Source organism: Gavialis gangeticus, unplaced genomic scaffold, assembly GCF_001723915.1.
Source record: "Gavialis gangeticus isolate Ggan-Ray unplaced genomic scaffold, GavGan_comp1, whole genome shotgun sequence".
In the NCBI taxonomy this organism is placed as follows: domain Eukaryota; kingdom Metazoa; phylum Chordata; order Crocodylia; family Gavialidae; genus Gavialis; species Gavialis gangeticus.
This window is the reverse complement of record NW_017729034.1, coordinates 50,286,061-50,305,569: the sequence shown is the minus strand read 5'-3', so window position 1 is coordinate 50,305,569 and position 19,509 is coordinate 50,286,061. Positions and strand designations below refer to the sequence as shown.

Sequence of the window (19,509 nt, the reverse complement as noted above, 5' to 3'; positions counted from 1 at the left end):
TGGCTTTCACCTATTAATTGTATTCATTTATCTATATTAGAACAGACATTGCCACCTTTGTGATGGGCTCTACCTTTTTTTCTGATGCGATAAAGAAAAAGCACTAGCAGAGCTGTGCAAAAAAACCCACCTTCATTTATAGCGAGCTGTGGAAGCAGTAGACATCGCAGCACTGAAATGCTGCAGGAACTATTAATTGTAGCCAATCTACTCATCTGAAAGTGGCTATAATTTTTTCACTCTGACACGAATTGTGCAATGGACTTCTGCTAAAATACCATCTTATCTGGCCAGCTCAATGCTGAGGAAGGTCCTAGCCTTGCTGCTTGTTGAGGCTTTATTTTTGTCTACAAAAAGGTGGTGTATGGATTATTGACCGGGTAAATATTACTAAATATCTCTATTGGAACATAAAGGCTATATCTTTGACTTCTTTAATAATTTCTTTTGACAAACAACTTCATTTTCTGAAATAGAATCTTTCCTGGCTCTGTTCTTTCTTTAAACTCAAGGCTTTTCTACCATGGGAGCACTAAGTCTTCTTTCACTTTTTTCATTTATTTCCCATGACAAATAAACAACTTTACAATGAAGGCTGCAAACCTGCCAACACTTACATCTGAGGCACTTTTCATACTAAGTTTTCCCATGAACTAAATGAAACTACCTAGGTGCATAAAGTGATTCATCAGTTTTAGTGTTCAAAGAGTTTGGGGCCAAAGGTAAGAAAGTGACTTTAACTAGAAAGTTTTGGAGACGATGTTGTGCCAGCCAAATACTTCCCAGAATTAAGCCAACACTCTTGAATCCAAGTGTTGTAATCTAAGACAACAATGGATTATGTAGCTAAAATGTACATTATCATCCAGCATTGAAACAGGACATGAATAGATACAAGTTTAGGAAAGAATTCCATGTTTTTCTGTACATCACCTGTGTGGTGGGCCAGTAGGGGGTGCTCCTGCACTGAGCCACCTACTCACTGCACCCAACCACCTTCCAGGCTCTGAGTGCCTCCCTGGGGGTGCCTCATGTCCGGCTGACCCTCTTCCTGGAGCACACCTGCTAGCCTGGGGTAGAGCTGCCACCACCCAGGGACAGGCTTGATCCTGGCACTGCACCCTCTGGGAAACACAGGCCTAGTAGCCCTCAAGGGTACTTGACTCACTTCAAGAACTTGGGGTGCTTCCCTCAGTTGGAAGCACAAGTAGTGGTCTCCCTTAGTGAGCTGAACCAAGGGGACCCCAAGGTATAATCTAGACCCACTCCCAATAAGTCTCCCATGCTAGGTACAAAGGAGAACTTTATTAGTTACAAGGAGTAGTGTTGGAATAGGGTACAGAGTTGAGTAGTATCAGATAAATCCCATAGAGCAAACAGGGTGGCTGGAGTAGCCTCTGATCACACATCTGAGTTACTGCAAGCTATATATCTAGTTAGAGCTCAGGTAGGTTATTCACATGTATCATCCAGAGGCAGGTGGAGATTCCCTCTGGAGGCAAGCAGTTCATTGATCACGAGTTTTGAGAGAGAGCAAGTTTCAGATGGTCCAGCTCTTCTCTCTCTCTCTCTGAGTTTTCATCATGGCTACTGCTGCTCCTCCTGGGCAGTCCTTAACTTATATAGCCCTTATGACTTCATTTACCTGGTCCAATGGAGGCCAGCACCTGTTGGCTGCCAGCCAACCAATTTAAAATGCATCACTGGTTGCTGGGCAGATTGGCAGTCTCTAGCCTACTAGAGAGCCCAAGCCCATCACCCAGGTATATGATGCCAGTCACATAGGCAGAGGGAGCAGGTTTCCCCCCTCCCTCAGGAATGGATCCAGCTCAGGTTACCTAAAGAGATAGGGTAAGGTGTGTATCCTCTGCTGTGCCCATCCTAACCAAATTGTCACAGAGCAGAGTTTTGGGGAGAACCAGAGGTGACCTTCTGCCACAACCTGTACTTCTGATGTATTCATAGTAATAGGCTAGAGCTAACAAGCAACTCTCCATATAAATATTCCAGCTGCCATTGTTTTCTCTTTTACTTTCCTTTTTGTAATCTAAATAGCTGTGTTTTATGACTAATTTGAAGAATCTGTGTGTCCTCTCCTATAGCATGTCCGTGTTGGATGGGAACTCCTCCTGACCACCATTGCCCGAACTATCAATGAAGTTGAGACTCAGATCCTTACAAGAGATGCCAAGGGTATCACTCAAGAACAAATGAATGAATTCAGAGCATCCTTCAATCACTTTGATAGGGTACAGTACTCCTACATTTTCTATAGTTCCCAAAAGCAAGTTTCTCTTCATTTTAAATGTCACTGTCTTAAAAAAAATCCAAGATGTATTAGAATAGATCATTTCATGAGTAATAAAGAAAAATAAAAAAGGAGTCATATTCTCTTAAAATCATAGTATTGATTATATAGATGATTTAAAGATAAATTTCTGTTCAAGTTTGATATATAATGCAGAGCAAAACAGATGATTCAATATTTGCATGAACCTATTAAAATAAAAAAGAAAATAGGTAATTGTATATGGTACACAGAGATATAGTCCCTTACATTAAAGCACTAGCCTGTTATATGCTTTCTCCCAGTACCAATTCCTTCCATCACCAGGTTGTGCAGAATTGCTTGCCTTGACCCTCTGGGACCACTGGTTTTAAACCAGCCTTGGCTCCAGAGATCTGCACACACACCCAGGCCACACACACTCACTAACCATTCAAGGCTCAGTGCCTTTTCCCTTTCATCTTTATCCAGTTAGCTGAATTGTTACTCCCACTCCTGAAACCAAATTGGTTTACATGCACATGGATTTATTCTTGTATACATTGGGATAGTCACTTGGTACCTGGCCTTTCAGAGAAAAACAAAACTTTCTGCATTAGAGGCAAATACATAGGGTGTTTATACATGTGTTCTGGGAGAGGGGGGCAGACACTCTAATTAGAGCGACTCTGAGAGCTGCTCTAATTAAAGCACCCAGAGCGTCTCATGTGTCAGTGTCCCCACACTCAAAGCTTTTTGAATGAGCTTTAGATAAAGTGCCCCCACTGCCATTTTTTAGCACAGGGATGCTGATGCATAAGATGCTGGGGGCTGCTGGAGCACAGTAATAATTACCATACTCCAATGCACTGTAATTACAGCATGTTGGAACAGCCTTGCTGCTCATGTATAGGCACCCATAAGTTAAAAGAGGGTAGATCACAGGAGTCAGTGATATATTTTATGGAAAAACTAAATATAATTGTAGTGCAATGTAATTCCTCTTTCCATTCAGTAAGAAAGCAGAGGATAACATCCTAGAGACAACAATAAATTTCCCAGGGTAGGAAGCTAAAAGGCTTTCACAGTGCACTGGAGCAGATAATTGAGCAATTAGAGACATTAAAAGCAGACAAGAACATCAGGCCCAGATTTATTACACCATATAGTTTAAGTGAATCTATTAAAGAAAAGAAGGACCTTTTCACAAAGATGACCGATTACAGCAGAATTTGCACTGTGAAGTCCAGGAGTCCCCACAGTTTTGCTTGCTCCCTAGATAACAGGAGGTAATGCATAGTGGGCAACCACATCCCATTTTACTTTCTTTTTCAGCCTCAGTTTTAACTTTTTAATTTTCTATAGCCACAAACAACATTGGAAGGTCTTGTGGGTCATGTGAGCCATGTGTTAAGGGCCACTGGTCTAGCCAGTTCTAGCAGTTAGCTCTCATGAATTTAGAAGAAGGGCTTTTTGCCCCCCTAAATAGCAGCAGTGCCAGCTGTCACAGGCCAGCTGGCACTGTGAGCGTATCAGTTTTATCACAGGCCAACTGGGCTGTTTGATTTAGTTTCGGATCGAGGAGGCAAAGTTGGGAGTGAAGTAAAGACAAATTTATTATAGCTTACACACACACAACAGTTAACAGAAAAAATAAATGCTATTAAAGAGCTAATAGTAAATAACAGATAATAACAACAGATAGATAGATCAGTTCTGTCACAGGCCAACTGGGCACTGCGAGGGTATTAGCCACTGGGCTTGTTCAAAACAACAGATAGACAGACATGGGTTGGCAACTTATCGATAGTCCCTCAATGCTAGGTACACGTCAAGTGATTCCAGCAAAGTCAGGTGTCCCCGATCTATGCTGTCAGAAGGATTACTGGGGAAGGTCCCTTGATCAGGATCCAATCCTCACTCACACCGGGAGTCCGGTGTCTGGGTGTGGAACATAAATGACAGTTCTGTTCCCTTCTTCCTGCTGGTTACCTGATGCACGTGCTTTTTATACCTAGTCTTATGTTAATCTGTTGGCTTTAGAGCCTCTCATAATGTTTCCCTATAGCTGTTACCCTATGGGATTGAAAGGTGCTAAAAATTATCATAAAAGGTTACTACCCAGACTTAGGTTTATCCAATAAGCAAATTATAATGCAGCACGTTTAGGTTTGAATTGACATTGCTCCACCTAAGCCCCAACCCCTTTTAGGTTTCATTTGAATATGCTTTCTTGGGATGTGCTTTCCTGGAATGTGTTGGGTGTGCCAGGCAGTTGGATCCAGTTTTTTATCGTCATAGCTGAGCCCTGAGCAGAAACCGTTAGGTCAGCTAATCTCACATCTACAGCTTTGCCTATGGGGCCCAGTCAGTTCCACAAATAGTTCATTTTATTATTTTGGTTAAACTTATGACAGACAAGTTACATTTGTGGTTTACAAACTTACAAGCTTTATATTAACTAATATTACCTGTTTAGGCAAAATACCAAATGCCTCCATGAAGCACATATTTATTGCTTATTAATCCCTCTGGTTCTGGCCTTCTCAGCCAGCTCCAATGGCTTTGAGAGGATGGCATGGAAAGCTGGTGAAGCCCAGGCTGTGGTAGCCACATAAGTGTATGGCCATGCTCTTGGTACTTCAGAAGGCATGAAGATTATATGGAGAAGCAAAGCTTTATGGGAGCCAACTCTTTTGTTACAGAGCTTCCACCTTTTCAGCAACCAGCAATCAGACCTAGAGATTCTAGAGGAAACAATACACAAGCATAGCAGCTGTATGCAGTGGGCCAAGAGTAAGGTAGTGTTTTGACAAAGATTTATGCAGGGTAGGAGAGGCCAGGCCCTAGGGAAAGAAGGTAAAACCAGAGGACTAGAGAGTAGTTAATATTCACCAGTGTGAAAGTTTAAGAAAGGAAAAAGTAAAATGCTAAAATACCCAGCTATTAAAGCAGTCTTCCTGCATGCACAGATAGTGGAAATGCTGATAAGAGTGAAGGTTGCATGGATGAATTAAAGTCTAATTTAATGGGAAGATGTGATTCAGTTGACAAAAGTTAGGAGGCAGTGATTTTTTTTTCATTGAGGAAACTCACCTGAGAGACTGAAGATGCTTTTTCAATTTTATATCTTCCCTTCATTCCCACACACTTAAATATTCAATGTCAGAGGATAAAAGGTATCAACTCTGCTTCAGAGTTTATTTAGGTATACTTGAGAATAGATTCTCTAAGCTGGATATTTAGACAGATACAGCAAAATTATGAAATCCTTTGCCTTGAATTGAAATGAAGGTGACATTGGGTCACCTGAATTTGGCTCTAAAAACATGAAAAGCATCATATTCTCCCTGTAAGACAAAATGTTGGTTTTACTTTTATAATGAATAATTCTATTGTTTCAGACAGTGGTTTTATGTATGATGTATTTGTACAAATACATTGAAAGAATTAAACTGTAATTCACAATGACAAACATTTACCAAAGATCCAAAATATTAATATAATGCCTGATGAGTAGGCTTTAAATATATAAACACAACAGGATCATTAATGAATGTCTTAGCTTAATGTTTCTTGGCAGTCTTTCAGTTTAAACCAAAATCTAAACTATGAAGCTGTGTTTGTGTGAATATTATCGAAGTACTAATTTGCAAAGAGTTACTAACTGCTCCTCATTTATTTTGAGATGCATGAGACTAACAACTGTTTATAGACTACCTCCAAGGAGAACTTCATGTAGTTATAGATTTGAGAGGGGAATCCCTTACTACATTTCTAGGAAAAGCATTTGCAAAGAAACAACATCATAATTATATTGTAGTGCAAAATCTGTTACCATTAAAAATAGATTTTGCAGTCCTTCCCTCTGAGAATGAGGGTCTTAGGATTAGGCCCACATTATTTTGAATGGCTTCTACATGGGTGGAGCTTACCATATCTTGTTCAAGGCTGTGCCTGAAGGCACAATCTAGTTCCAAGTATGGACATTCATGATCTGTAGAGCTGGTATATTTTCTCTGTCTCTTCAAATTTATTGCAACAGGAAATAAAAAGGACAGAGGCAAAATTCACTTTAGAGCTGAAAGTTTTTTTGGTGCTCAAAGTGATGTACAAGTGATTTTTCATAAACAGAAATTGGAATAGTGAACGGTATATTTGGCAGCTGGCAACTCTCTGTTCTTTCTTGGTTTCCACGTCATGTTAATGGTAGAGGTTCTTATTTCAGATTTGATGCAGTTCAATAAACACATGATTGCAAAGTATATGATTATCTACTGTAGCTATATATGCAATACCAGGTGAAGTTCTTGTTTCCCTGGTCGGAGGAAGCGACTCTGAGCCAAAGTCTACTTTTTGTGCAAACCACAGACTTTAAATGGGAACTTTGTATGGAAAACAATAGCAAGATTGACACTATATTTTACCTAACAGCTTCCTCTAAAACAATACACATCAGTAAACTAATACAGATAAATTAACATTCATTGAGGATGCATTACTTTCACTTAGAATTTTGTCTTTGTAGAAGGCCACATATAAATCAAAGAGGGAAAAGGACAAGTTTTAGGGGATTAATAATGAGACAAGACAGGAGATTTCAGTGTTTTGTTCTGGGTTGGAAGGGAAGGATGAAGAAGGCAAAGTTATTTATATCCCTTTAGAACTCATGTAAATCTTTAATGTTGGCTTGTAAACAACGCAAATATAAAGAAACTTTTCTCGATATATGAGTCATCACGTTATATTTTAAAATAGGGAAAGCAATAGAAAGAGATCTGTGACTTCATTGTAAGGTGTCTTCATATGAAGTACAATTGTGTTTTCAAGAGTAACTTAGACAAACACTTGGCTGGGATAGTTTAGTCAGGGACAATCCTGCCTTGAGCAGGGGGCTAGACTAGGTGACCATGTGAGGTCTCTTCCAGCCCTAATTTTCTATGATTCTATGTTTATTTGATGTGTGGCATAAAAAGGGATGTATTTTAGACCAGGATCAATGCATGTTACAAAATTCATGAAGCCTCCGATGTTGCCTTACTACTTGGTACAAGCAACCACGCCCAGCTCGTGAAGTGGATACTAACTCTGGCATCACATTTGTTTCCTTCCACACACCTATTCAGGGGACGATTGATAGATACACGTAGCTATGGATTCATAGGTCTTACAGCTCCTGCACTGTGCCCTCATATGTTTGCTGTACAACAAGGGCTGGGTTGTACAAAAAGCAGGGGCACATGCCAATACTGTCCACCACCAAACTTGGTCAAACAGTCCTAATTCCTCCATAGTCTGGCTCCAACAGGCTCACAGAGAGTGAGAGAGGATTTGACTATTAGTTCCTGTCATGTTTTTTATACTCTGCTAGGCCTTATAAATAAAGTTGAATATGTGAATTCACTCCTGGTGTAATTTTCTCTTGGAGCTGATCCAGAAGTGAGCTTGGAGAGGAGAGAAATTTTGGAGGCATTGTAGACAGTTTTCTAAAAAAATCTGCTCAGTGTGGAGTGGTAACCAAAAAAAAGCCCCTAAAATGTTGGACATCTTTGGTAAGTTGGATTTATTAATAACTAAAGTTTAAAAAAGCATTGGGTACCATTAAGAAAGGAATTGAAAGCATGCAACTATAGAAATCCATGGTGCATCCATGTCTTGATTACTGTGTGGTGTTTTGGTTCCAGATTTCAAAAAGGATGTAGTAGACTTAGAAAAGGTACTGGAATGATCAAGGGGATAGAGCAGCTGCCGTACCAGGAGAGACTAAAAGGGCTAGGATTCTTCAGTTTGGAAGGAAAAAGGCTGAGGGGGGAGATGGTAGGGTTCTATAAAATCATGATGTGTATGGACAAAGTCAATGGGAAATTGTTATTCACCAAGTCCTAGAATGCTAGAAATAGGGGGCACCCACTGACATTAGCAGGAGACAGGTGTAAAACTAACAAGAGAAAATACTTTTTTTTGTATGGCATGTAGTTAATTTGTGGAACTCATTAGCACAGGAGGTTGTAGAGACAGATACGATAGCCAGATTCAAAAGGAAACTAGACAAATTTGTGGGTGGTAGATCCATTAATAGCTATTAAGCAGAGCAGTCAAGGATATATCCGCTGGCATGTCTGAACCAATGATGATGGATGCCAGGAGGGTATGACAGGGGACAGATTACTCTATACTCTGTGTATATTCTATCCCAGTCAAACATTCACACCTGCCATTGCCAGAGACAAGATACTGGGATAGATGGACCATTGGTCTGACCCAGTATAGCACTTCTTATGTTCTTATGAGTTATGAGTCAGAATGGATTGGCATGTTTGGGAGTCTATAGTAATTGTTTGAAATAAGGTACTTCACAGCAAACATTGTCCCATTAATTATGGCTGAATTTAAAGGAAGTACTTGATTGTCTTCATTCATTTCAAGAAACCCTGTTCAAAATTTTCATCCCCAACCTATCTGTAAACATTGGCTTTGTACTGCTGCCTCTCATCTGCACTCTGTGGAGCTGTGGGAGATTAATGGCAGATAGAACAAATGTTACAACATCACTATTTTTCTAAAAATGTTGGGAGACAGGAACTGATCGTGGTACCAGTGTATTTTTTAATGCATCCAATACCTCTCTGAGACCATGTATGGTTTTAACAAATATATGTATATAGGAGTCTCCTTTCAAAAATAGATTGTTAACCTACTGACCCAAGTTCTTTTTCTCTCATGTGGAAGCCACAGAAAAAAATTGGGCCTAGCACAGTTCTATAAGTGGTCAGTCTTTCAGACCATCAAAGGAAACTACTTGCAGAATTTGGAGACAAACCTTAATGGCATGCATCTTAATTAAATCTGTAAATACCTTAATTGGTTCAGGCATTATGCTTGATGTTCAATCCAGAAACCAGTCTATTTTTCAGAACTCAACATACATTTGTTGGGCTAGTTGTTAGAAAAGATAAGTAACTTAGGAAATTGAGCAAATTTGATTTGGAGTAATTGGGAGGTTAAACTTAGAACACCCCATTGTCATTTTTATAGTCCATATTCAAAGCAGACCCCACTTTAAGGCCATAAAAGAAGACAAATTACATGACTGATCAGGTTTTTCTTTTGCATTTAAGCAAAAATAAAGTTCTTCTCTTTTATTCCATTAAAAAAATCAAATCAAGAGAGTAGTGACAACCTTAATAGAATGGCTTTGTTCAAGTCAAGTTATCCATTGACTCTATCTGCTATAATGGGCAGACAAACATGAGCTTCAGGTCCCTCCTTTTTTAAGTACTTTTCATCTGGAGCACTTCCATAGTCTGCATATGTACAACTGCCTGTGAGGCACTTCAGTGTTATCCCTGTTTTAGTCAGGGTCATTTTTTATACATTTCAAAGCCTTTTTTTGTAGCACTATAACACTGTGTTTCATCTGCCTGCTCACTTTCTATAGCACTTCAGAGGTATTTAAAACTGCTATAATTGTTATGTCTGTCCATGCCCATTATATGGTATGCCAACAGAAAATGAAGGACAAAACTGGTAGCATACAGGAAGAAAACATTCAGTGAAAATGTATGTTTAGAAGAGTGGGGGTGAATTGGTTTTTACATAATAGTGACAGTTCAGCATTGCAGTTGAAGTAAGAACAAGAAAAGCAATGGGAACAAATACGCTACTGTAATTTTCAAATCATTCCAACAATAGAGTGCTGCACATATACGCAATGATCTGAACTCATTATTGATGATCTGGTCTGATCTGAACTCATTATTGATAGGACTTCAGACTGTTCTGCAATACCCAACTAACCTGATTTGTGACTTTTTCCCCTCCTTTTACGTGCTGCATGCATGACCCCTGATGTGATGCTAGGATGAATCTGGAAATCTCCACTCTGATGAATTTAAAGCCAGCCTCATCAGTCTCGGACAGGTTGGAAATGACCGGCAGGTAGAGGAAACTGATGAATGACTGTTTTCGGATAGATCAGCATAATAATAGGCTGAAGAGGGTGTGGATTTTACCTCCAGTGTATACAGTTTTGTCATCTGCTGGTTTTGTTTGATTTAAGATTGTTTATTTGGATTCTGATAAATAACAATGGAGGTGCTGCTGCCTTCCCCATCCCATACATTGCTGCCAGTTGTTCATTGTTCACGCTTCCAAGCATGAGCTCTCCTTTGTGCTCAGAATGACCCAGTAGAAGCAGGGCACTCTGCGAAGCAGTGAATTAGGTTAGAACACAGAACTGGCTAGTACAGGTAGACTTTATCTTACTTCTGTCTTCAATATTTCTTACCATCACCCCATTTCAGTGACCATTCTCAGCAACAGGCGATGGGTGCCGCCCTTGCCTTGCTACTCAGAAATGGGTGATGGTAAGAAACCTGCTTGTGGCCAGACCTTTGCTGGGTATAGAACAATTTACTTTTTTCCATTGACCTCAGGCTCAGATCTCTGCTGAAAACTGAATCCCATTAGCTAGTTGTTAAAGGAAAGAAAACTCTTGTTTCAGCACACAGTTCAGTCTGCCTGGGCTCTGGGGTACAATAGTTTAAATATAGAGGAATGAACTTTTTTCCAGTATGCCTTTAATGTGTCACTAGAGGATGCTACAGCTTCTGATAAATATTTCAACACTGAATCCTTAAACTGTGTTGCATCACAACGAAGCAGCCTACTTTTCATGACTTTGGCTATTTCAATGACAAACTTTTCTCTGCCTTTCTCTCTTCTTTGGTTGTGCTCTGTATGTTCATATGTTGTATTTGACCTCCCCTTCTTCTGGTATCATACCTTGTGATGTCTGTTTGACGTGTGTGATGTGTCAACTGTTTTAAATTGATGATGCTCCTCATGACTCGCTTTGGCAATGAACATCCTCTCATTCCATGGATCCAAACTTCTGCTGACATAAATTCGTCATCTTTATGGAAATGGTGATGGTCTCCTACCTGTCTTTGATACCTCAAACCTTCCCTCCTGTATTCCTTATGCTGCTTTGATCAATAGAAGAAGAATGGGCTGATGGATCATGACGATTTCAGAGCTTGCTTAATTTCAATGGGTTATGATTTGGTATGAATTTTAAGATACAGTGAAATTCAATTTGTGTATCACTCATAATGTTAACCACAGCTACCATAAAGCTTATCATAGTTTGCAATTAATCATATTTACACTTCAGATATTTTCTTTTTCCATTTTCTTTTATACTTTTAATGTCTAAAAATTTTTTAAAATATAGCCCTGAAAGCATTTTTTCATGCTCTGTTGCATTTAGCTTCAATTTATAAAAAATATTCCTTTAATTTTCCAGTTGATAAATTAACATACGTCTTTTGAGTTTAAATCTATTATTTTGGGGGTCTTTAAGAAGAGGCTGGATGCCCACCTAGCTGGACTCGTTTGAGTCCCATTTCTCTTTTTGGGGTTTTTGTTGTTCTCCCGCCCTGGCGGGGGGTCGGGCTAGAAGATCTACTAGGTCCCTTCCGACCCTTAATCTATGAATCTATGAATCTATGAATTTATTTTAAATCTCTGACATATTCTTGTAACTGAATTATTTATTTTAAATCTCTTTGACATATTCTTGTAACTGAAAAATATTCCTAGAAATAAATTATTGCATTAGGAAGAATATTTTAATAAATTCTTTTGATAAATATGAACACCAGAATAATTTGTGAAACTTCACATTTCAGCATGTTATTGGTCAGCATAGGTCCCAGTCCTGAAAGTAGTTTCCGACGGCCAAAACCACCAGGTGATGTTATTGGGTTTCCACAATAACATGAGATAATCAGTGCAGAATTGCTTCCAAGACCAGTGTCACAGAACCTGCTCCTCTTTATGCTAAAAATTGAATTTTTTTACATAGATGTCAATGGGAGCCAACAGGGTGAAATAATGAAGGACTGAGTTAAAATCCTTCAATCCACCAAGCCTTTGGTAAAAAAAAAAAAAGACAGAAGAACAAAAGTACGTAGAAATAATTTAGAAAATTCTTTCAGAGTGGTAAAAGCTGCTGTCTTTACAAGACAGAATAAAATTTAAAAAATGTTTTAAGTCACACTTTTAAAGGTGATATAGACAGTATAGAGCCTAAATCCTGTTAAATTTCCACAACATTTAGGTTCCTAAATTACTTAAGTGCCTTTAAAAAATTTACCCAGAGTCTCTAGTAATATGCCATATATGTTAGAGTTTGTATTGACAATTTCTTTTGAATTTTGTAAAAGGGTGAAGCAGAGTTTGCCCGAATCATGACCCTGGTTGATCCCAATGGGCAAGGAACTGTCTCCTTCCAGTCTTTCATTGACTTCATGACCAGAGAGACTGCGGACACAGACACAGCTGAGCAAGTCATAGCTTCCTTCAGAATCTTAGCTTCAGATAAGGTCAGTCCTTTTAGTGCTGGGCTCTAAGGATTTACCTGCACTTTACCTCTCTCTATTCAGAAACTCTGTTATTTAACCTTCCTTTACTAAAAGTCTCATACAAAATCTTATTTCTTGCTAGGTTCTCTTTTCAGGTAGTAAGACTATAGAATAAAGCTCTCACCTTTTATTCTTGTGCAGCAGTTTCGGACTTTGACCCAACTGACTAACTGGAATGTGTGTGAAATTCAAAGCTGACTCCTTATCCTTTCATCTAACAAAGCATTAGGAAAAATCCAACGTGTCACAGAGTTTATACTCCAGTGACACAGCCTGCATCTCTAGTGGGCATGCCATACGCTCACTCAAATCCATGCGACAGGATTGATTTGAGGGGTAATTCCCTTGTCATAGACTTCCTTATAACTTCTACTCACAGCCGCAGCTGGGCAATGCTGTAGAATTTAGCTGATTTTAAATGCAGTTTAGATCTGCTGAACAAACTACCAGTTGCACCTAATCCTGAGCCAGATCACACTTTTATAACACATCTGTGTTAGAGGGTGGCAGTGCTACAGTGATGCCTTGCCAGAGCAAAACACTGGGAAGTACACAAGTTCCTCAAAGTACTGGGTGCTCAGGATCAGTAACATGCTTCCACAAGAAGGTGCAACATGCTCCCTTCAATACACCAGTTGGCAGTGCATGACTTGGGGAAAGAGAGTCCGCTCATGTTCTAGAGCAGTGGTCTCCAACCTTTTTATCCTGAAGATCACTTTTTGGCACCCCAGGATCTACTGCCCTGCCTCCCAGACAAGTTGCCTGGGCTCTGATGCCACTCACCCAGCCCAGCTATGTGCATCCTGCCGCTCCCAATCATGGAGCCTCTGACAGACTGTCAATTGACCAGTCGATCGAGATTGACTGGTTGGTGACCACTGTTCTAGAGTAACCAGTATATGAGGCAGTGCTTGTAGGAAAAAAAGCATCTGTACTCAGACGAGAACAGTGACTACTGTTGTAGGAGACTCGGTTTGGGCCTCTGTATTGATTCTGTGATCTCAGCTTGTAAGGGCCAGACTGATTTTTCAGACACTTTCCCACCAGGAATTTGCCATGAAATTCAGGTCACAGTCTCAAGAAAGTAGGATTAGTGCTTTATTCTACAAAACATAAACATCACACATGTTGTTATTATACTTCCCTTTTAAATCATACTAAGAATAGTAGAAGGATGCCTTTTTATTGTTATAAATTGAAAGCAGGAACAATGACAGTAAATGCTTGCTTATAGATTTACAATAGCATTGAAGTGTACATAGTGTAAGAGTGATGTGGTAACCAAGAAGGTCCAAGAATTATGCGAGAGACAAAGTGATATCTTTTATTGGACCAACAATAAAAGATTCTATTGGTCCAATGAAATATATCACCCTGTTTCATTAAGAAAACAGCCTCTCACACTGAAGTTATCAGCATATGATTGAAAGTATGTCTACATTGCTCTCACAGAAATCATGGAAGCATCCTATAGGCATACATGAGCCAGCTTGAAATTAGGTTGGGACCTGGTAGCAGTTTTACTGTGGCAGCACAGAGCTCAGCACAATCTGAAATACTGCTGAAAAGTGTGACTGCAAGGTAAACATACCCTGAGAAGGGTAGACTTTGACCCAATCTGTTTTCAGAAGGGGTTATTTGCACCTGCTCGTAGCTGAAGTTAAAACTAAGCAGAACTATTTTGGGGAGTTGGAAAACAGTTTATTAATATTACTGCTGTAAAATACAGCCAAATAATGGTTAAATGGGATGCTTTGTACCTGCTTTAATGGTGGGGGGGAATTGTTTTTCAGCCCTATATTCTCGCAGAAGAGCTTCGTCGAGAGCTGCCTCCTGAGCAAGCTCAGTACTGCATCAAAAGAATGCCTCCCTACACCGGACCTGGTTCTGTCTCGGGAGCTCTGGATTACACTGTGTTTTCATCAGCATTGTATGGAGAAAGTGACCTGTAATTCTGTAACTGGCTATATTCACCCTATTCATTAAAACAAACAAACTGATTTCCCAGATAGCTTCTTGAAAGCTTTGACAAGCTGATTTTAAAATGAGTTTTTCAAATGTAGTAGGTACATTCAGTGTAAAATGCTAGACGCTAAGATAATTAGTGCACATTACAGTGTGAAACATTTTTAGGTTTTTAGTTTGTCTGTCTTATACACAACATTAGAACGTATTTTTAAAAAAGATATTAAATTCAGAAACTTCTGTAGAGAAAACAGAAAATAAAGCTTGTGAAAAAAATCAAAGCTATTAACTTACTATGACTCAAAATAATTTTGCCATGTTCAAAAATTCTTCATGCCGTATGTGCTTCTTTTACAATGCACATGAAGTTGTACATTAGGAGTCACATTTTCTCATGCATATGAAAGTATTGTTTCTGCAGGTACAGTTTAATAAAATACAGCTTTTCAAGGAAGAGAAATGCCAATCAGATAAAATTCTTAGCCAGTAAAATAATGCAAGACTCTATGTTTGTATCTCTTCAAAAATGTTTTTCTATTGGAATAGAAATCTGTAACACCTGCAGTTTAAGCCAGCTGGTTGATAATGAGTTAGTATAGTATGATGAGCAGTACCTTTCCTTTAAGCCTTTAACCTTGCAGCTGAGAGCAAACTTTTACAAACATAGTAAGGAAATTAATTCATATGAATTGTATTGTTTTGAGACCCTTACCCATGTCTGTGTTGAGCAGATTCTTTGTTCCCTATTTTATTAGTGAGCAGCATGCATCATCCCATGTGATGCAAACTCTTATCTGCACAAGCTCAGCATGATTGTGTTGCAGTTTCATCAGTGCTCAGATTACAGTGTCTTCTGTCCAACAACAGTTCTTTTTTATATCCAGCTATGGTAGTGTAGTTGGTTTTACTGTTATTTTTCCATCTTTTAGTGAAGCAAAACAGCATTTTTTTTTACTTGAATCCTCACAGACATGGAGAAATGCAGTGTAATCAAATAAAAACATTCACAAAAGGTGAAATAAAATGAGCTGTGCAGCTCAGTCTACTAAAGCAATGATGTGCCTACTAAATAAAGTCTGCTTTTCAAAATTTTATGAGGATTCTGTCATGGGCATTTATTTAGTGTTTCTTGTAAATTAGTGGCAATAGTCATACACATTAAAGGAGGTTTTGATTTCTCCTTTTGCTTCAAAGTTAAAATATTTTATGCATCACTATGGTGTGGGTGGACAGGTCTGGGGCACTTGGGGATCAAGGTACTGAGCAGGGTCAGGAAGAATGAGCTAATTCTAGGGACAACATTGTCCAGGAAACCAGGAAGTCAATTTGAGCACAGAGAATAGGAATAGGCAGAGCCAGAAAGTGAGGAGACCAAACAGAGAGCAGAGTTCCAGGACAAGCTGGAGGGAACAGCAAGGCAGTCTGGGATCAGGTTACGCCCACTAGGCTTGTTGTCCTATTTTGGGTCAGGGGTTTATATGGAGGAACTGAAGGGTCAGCTAACCCCAGACAGACACTCAGGTGCTGGTGAGTGGACACAAGTCTAGGCCCCCACCGGAAGCTTCAGGACAGCTTTGATCAGGGTGGCATGCCAAGATGAGCAGCTCTTCTGGTCAGGCAGAGGCCCCAAGTTTCTCTAAGTTGTCCTCATGGAATTTTTTCAGCAGATTGGGGCATGGGTGTTTTCTGCTGGCTCACATACAATCGTTGGCCCATATTTTTCCTAGTATATCAAATAGTGCAACTTCCCCCATCTCCACTTTGAATCTGAAATCTTATGGCCTATATACTTCTCCTCTTCCTGGATTGTCTGGGGTGGGGGTGGGGGGCGGGGAGAGAGGTTGGGTATGGGTATGGCATGGGAAAGAATTCTCTGTGTACGGCTTAAGTAGTGACACATGAAATACCAGGTGGATTTTCAGTGTCTGTGGGAGTTGTAATTCAAAGTCTACTGGCTTATAATTTGTCAGGTTATGTGTAAGGGGCAAAGGAAATGATGATCCATTTTCCTTGAGGGCTGGTCAGCATGGAGATGTTCAGTTGGCAGCCACGCTTTCTGCCCTATGGATTAGGCAGGCCCTGGCTGGCGATGCTGCTCCACCTGCTGCTTATATGCCTTTTTTGCCCTTTCCCAGTGTTGCTTTAATTCCTCCTGGACTTTCTGAACATGATGTACTTAATCTGTTGCTATGTGATTGTCAGAGTCTGCAGGTAAAGTGGGATGAAACAGGGGTTTGAACCCATAACTTGCAAAGAAAGGGCTTTGCCTGGTTGAGGCATGCTCAGAGTTGTTGTATAAGAATTCTGTAAGTGTTAAGAGACCCAATTGTCTTGGTGAAAAATGAAGGTAAGAGCTAAGATATCATTCTAAGACCTGATTGCTTCTCTCAGCGTGACCATTTGCCTGGGGATGGTAGGCTGACATAAGATGAGCACAGACACCCAGTAGGCACAGGGCTTCACACCAGAACCAGGAGATGAATTGGGCTTCATGAGCTGATGTGGCACAATCTGGGAGGCCATGGAAGTGCACCACATGGCCTCCCACATGTGGTCCAACCACAGCTGGGCTATATCTTTTGCTGAGGGAAGGCCTGGCACAGGATGCAGAGAGTTGGTCCATTACAGTCAGGATCACAGAGCAACCATTTGAGACTGGAAACTGCAGATCATGGATGAGATGGGTGGAAGAGTTAGAGGAGTCCACAAGGCTGCTGAGGGGGGTCTCTTGGCACTGGTACAAACCTTGCAAAGGTGGACGAAGGTCTACACAGTCTTGCACCATTGCACCCATCAAAAGTAGCAAGAGATGAGGCACTGGGTCTTTTTGGTTCCAGGGGTCCTGTTGGGGGGTGGGGGTGGGGGTGGGGGTGGAGCGGGGCAGAGAGGTCATGGTTTAGGTGAAGGATAGGTAGTCTAACCAAACTTGGGGATATGTAGCTTCTATCTCAGATAAATATGACCCCATCCTAGAGCCCAGTGTGTTTGTTGCATAAAGATGGTCTGTTCTTCTGGGGGTATTTTATCTTCTCTCAGGTAGTGACACAGAGCATGGAGAGCTAGTCTGTCGGCAGCATGGCACTGATGAAGTTTTGAGGCATCAAAATCAGGTTAGGTTTGTATGGCTTTTGTGATAAGTCTGTATCATACTCAGCCTTCCGCAAGAGGGTGTCTGCCTTCCCATTTCTAGGTCTGGGCTGGTAAGTTACCTGGAAGTCAAACTGGGAGAAGAAGACTGCTCAAAGTTGTCTCTGCTTGAGTGCCTTAGCATTCTGGAAATACTTTAGGTTCTTGTGGTTCATGAATGTGAGAGGGGAAGTAGATAAGTTTGACATTCTTATGAATCCCCAGGCTAGTTTTTCCTGAAGATATTCACAGAGGGTGGCAAGTTCAGTTCCTGACATGGCATCGATGTGTTCTGTAGGGATCTTTGCTCCCAACTGTAGGTCAATAGGGCAGTTGTAATCCCAATGTGTGGGGAGGACCTCAACCTTCTTCTTCTCAAATACATTAGTGTATTCCAGCCCAATTCAAAAATACCAGAATCTTGCCTCTGGGGGCTGTGCTCCCTGTACAACAACAGTGGTCTCATCTAGTGGGCAGCTGTCCTGCGTTTCCAGTAGTGTTGCCAACAGTACCTGAAATCAAAGGAAACCTCTAGCCCTTTCCATCTGACTAGGGAGTTGTGGCAGATGAGCCAGGGAAATGCCAGCATGAAGGGGTTATGCAGGGAATTCATTACCCCAAAGCATAGCATCTCATGGTGCCTGAGGTTGTTCATCTCAGTAGTGGTGGATCTGCAGCCAGGGGGAGCTAGAGCCCAGGGCCAGTACCTGTACTGTCCCCAGCAGTATAAAAAGCTGCTCTGTCCTGGCCCTATCAGTACAAAAATCTGCCCTGGCACATAGCTATGTGTTACTCGCTGTCAGGAGCTTCTGGGGCCCAGCCACTTGGTACCTGGGGACACTACCCCTTGTGCCAGCTGGCCTGCTGAAGCAGCCCTGAGAGTTCTCTGCACCCTCTACCCACTGCAGCAGTCTGGCAGCGGGGGCGGCTGCCTGGCTGTGACCTGCTGCACACCTGCCAGACCTGGATGGGGACTGCATGACCAGTAGAGTCACGCCCCTCTGGGCCAGCTGCCAGTGGGCTGTGGCTGCAGGGTTGGCCTTTGTGTGGCACTACTGCCATATGTGTTCCTGCCCAGCCATCTGGGCAGCTATTGCCTGAAAGATGTTCCCACTGTAGTGGCCCACTTTGAACTGTCAAAGCATGTCTTCCTGGCTCCAGTTGGCTAGGAGGTCGGCCACCTCCATCTGGGTCCAAGGTGCAAGCTCTGAGCCGGCTCCTCTGACTGTGTCCTCCACTGGCATCCCTAGAAGGAATTCTGGTGTTCCCTATTTGAAAACTGAAAAATCCCTGATAAAAAAATCCCAAAGTCACTCTGTAAAATACCCCAAAATCCACAATTAAAACAAAAGACCACTATAGAGATGTGAGAGAGGAGAGAGAGAGAGAGATGTTGGGCAATGTTTTATTGATTTATCCAAATTGTTAAAGCAATTTGGAAGCCTACCAGTGTCTCTATCATCATAATAAAATGAATTCTAAATACCTATATGTCTTGGTACTGTTTGCCTTTGGTTTTCTTACCATAGAGCAGTTAGAGCTCCCCCTGACCACTTCACTAACCAAGATGTGGGGACAGCTGCCCCTGCAGCCACAGCTCCTGCCAGCAGGTCTCATCCTGTCTGGCAGCTGGGCATGCAGAGTGTGTGCTGGGGGGTTGTGGGGTTTGCAGGAGGGAGGTGGGAAGGGGGGGATGTGAGTAGCTGTGGAGGGATGTGGGGGACA

General features: G+C 41.1%; 1 protein-coding gene across 8 annotated transcripts in view; it reads left to right on the top strand.

Moving 5' to 3' along the window:
* ACTN2 (actinin alpha 2) overlaps positions 1-15,752 on the top strand; it is a 153,341-nt gene extending 137,589 nt beyond the window's left edge. For 4 of the 8 annotated variants that reach the window (XM_019527467.1, XM_019527469.1, XM_019527468.1 and 1 more), the window contains 4 exons: positions 2,103-2,249; positions 11,267-11,332; positions 12,496-12,654; positions 14,487-15,752. In XM_019527467.1, the coding sequence (XP_019383012.1) occupies positions 2,103-2,249; positions 11,267-11,332; positions 12,496-12,654; positions 14,487-14,645 (531 nt within the window). In that variant the 3' untranslated portion in view covers positions 14,646-15,752. Of the gene's footprint in view, positions 1-2,102; positions 2,250-10,126; positions 10,362-11,266; positions 11,333-12,495; positions 12,655-14,486 lie in introns of those variants that run through there. The other 4 variants (XM_019527473.1, XM_019527472.1, XM_019527470.1 and 1 more) reach the window with 4 other exon arrangements.
* The last annotated feature ends 3,757 nt before the right edge of the window (positions 15,753-19,509 follow it).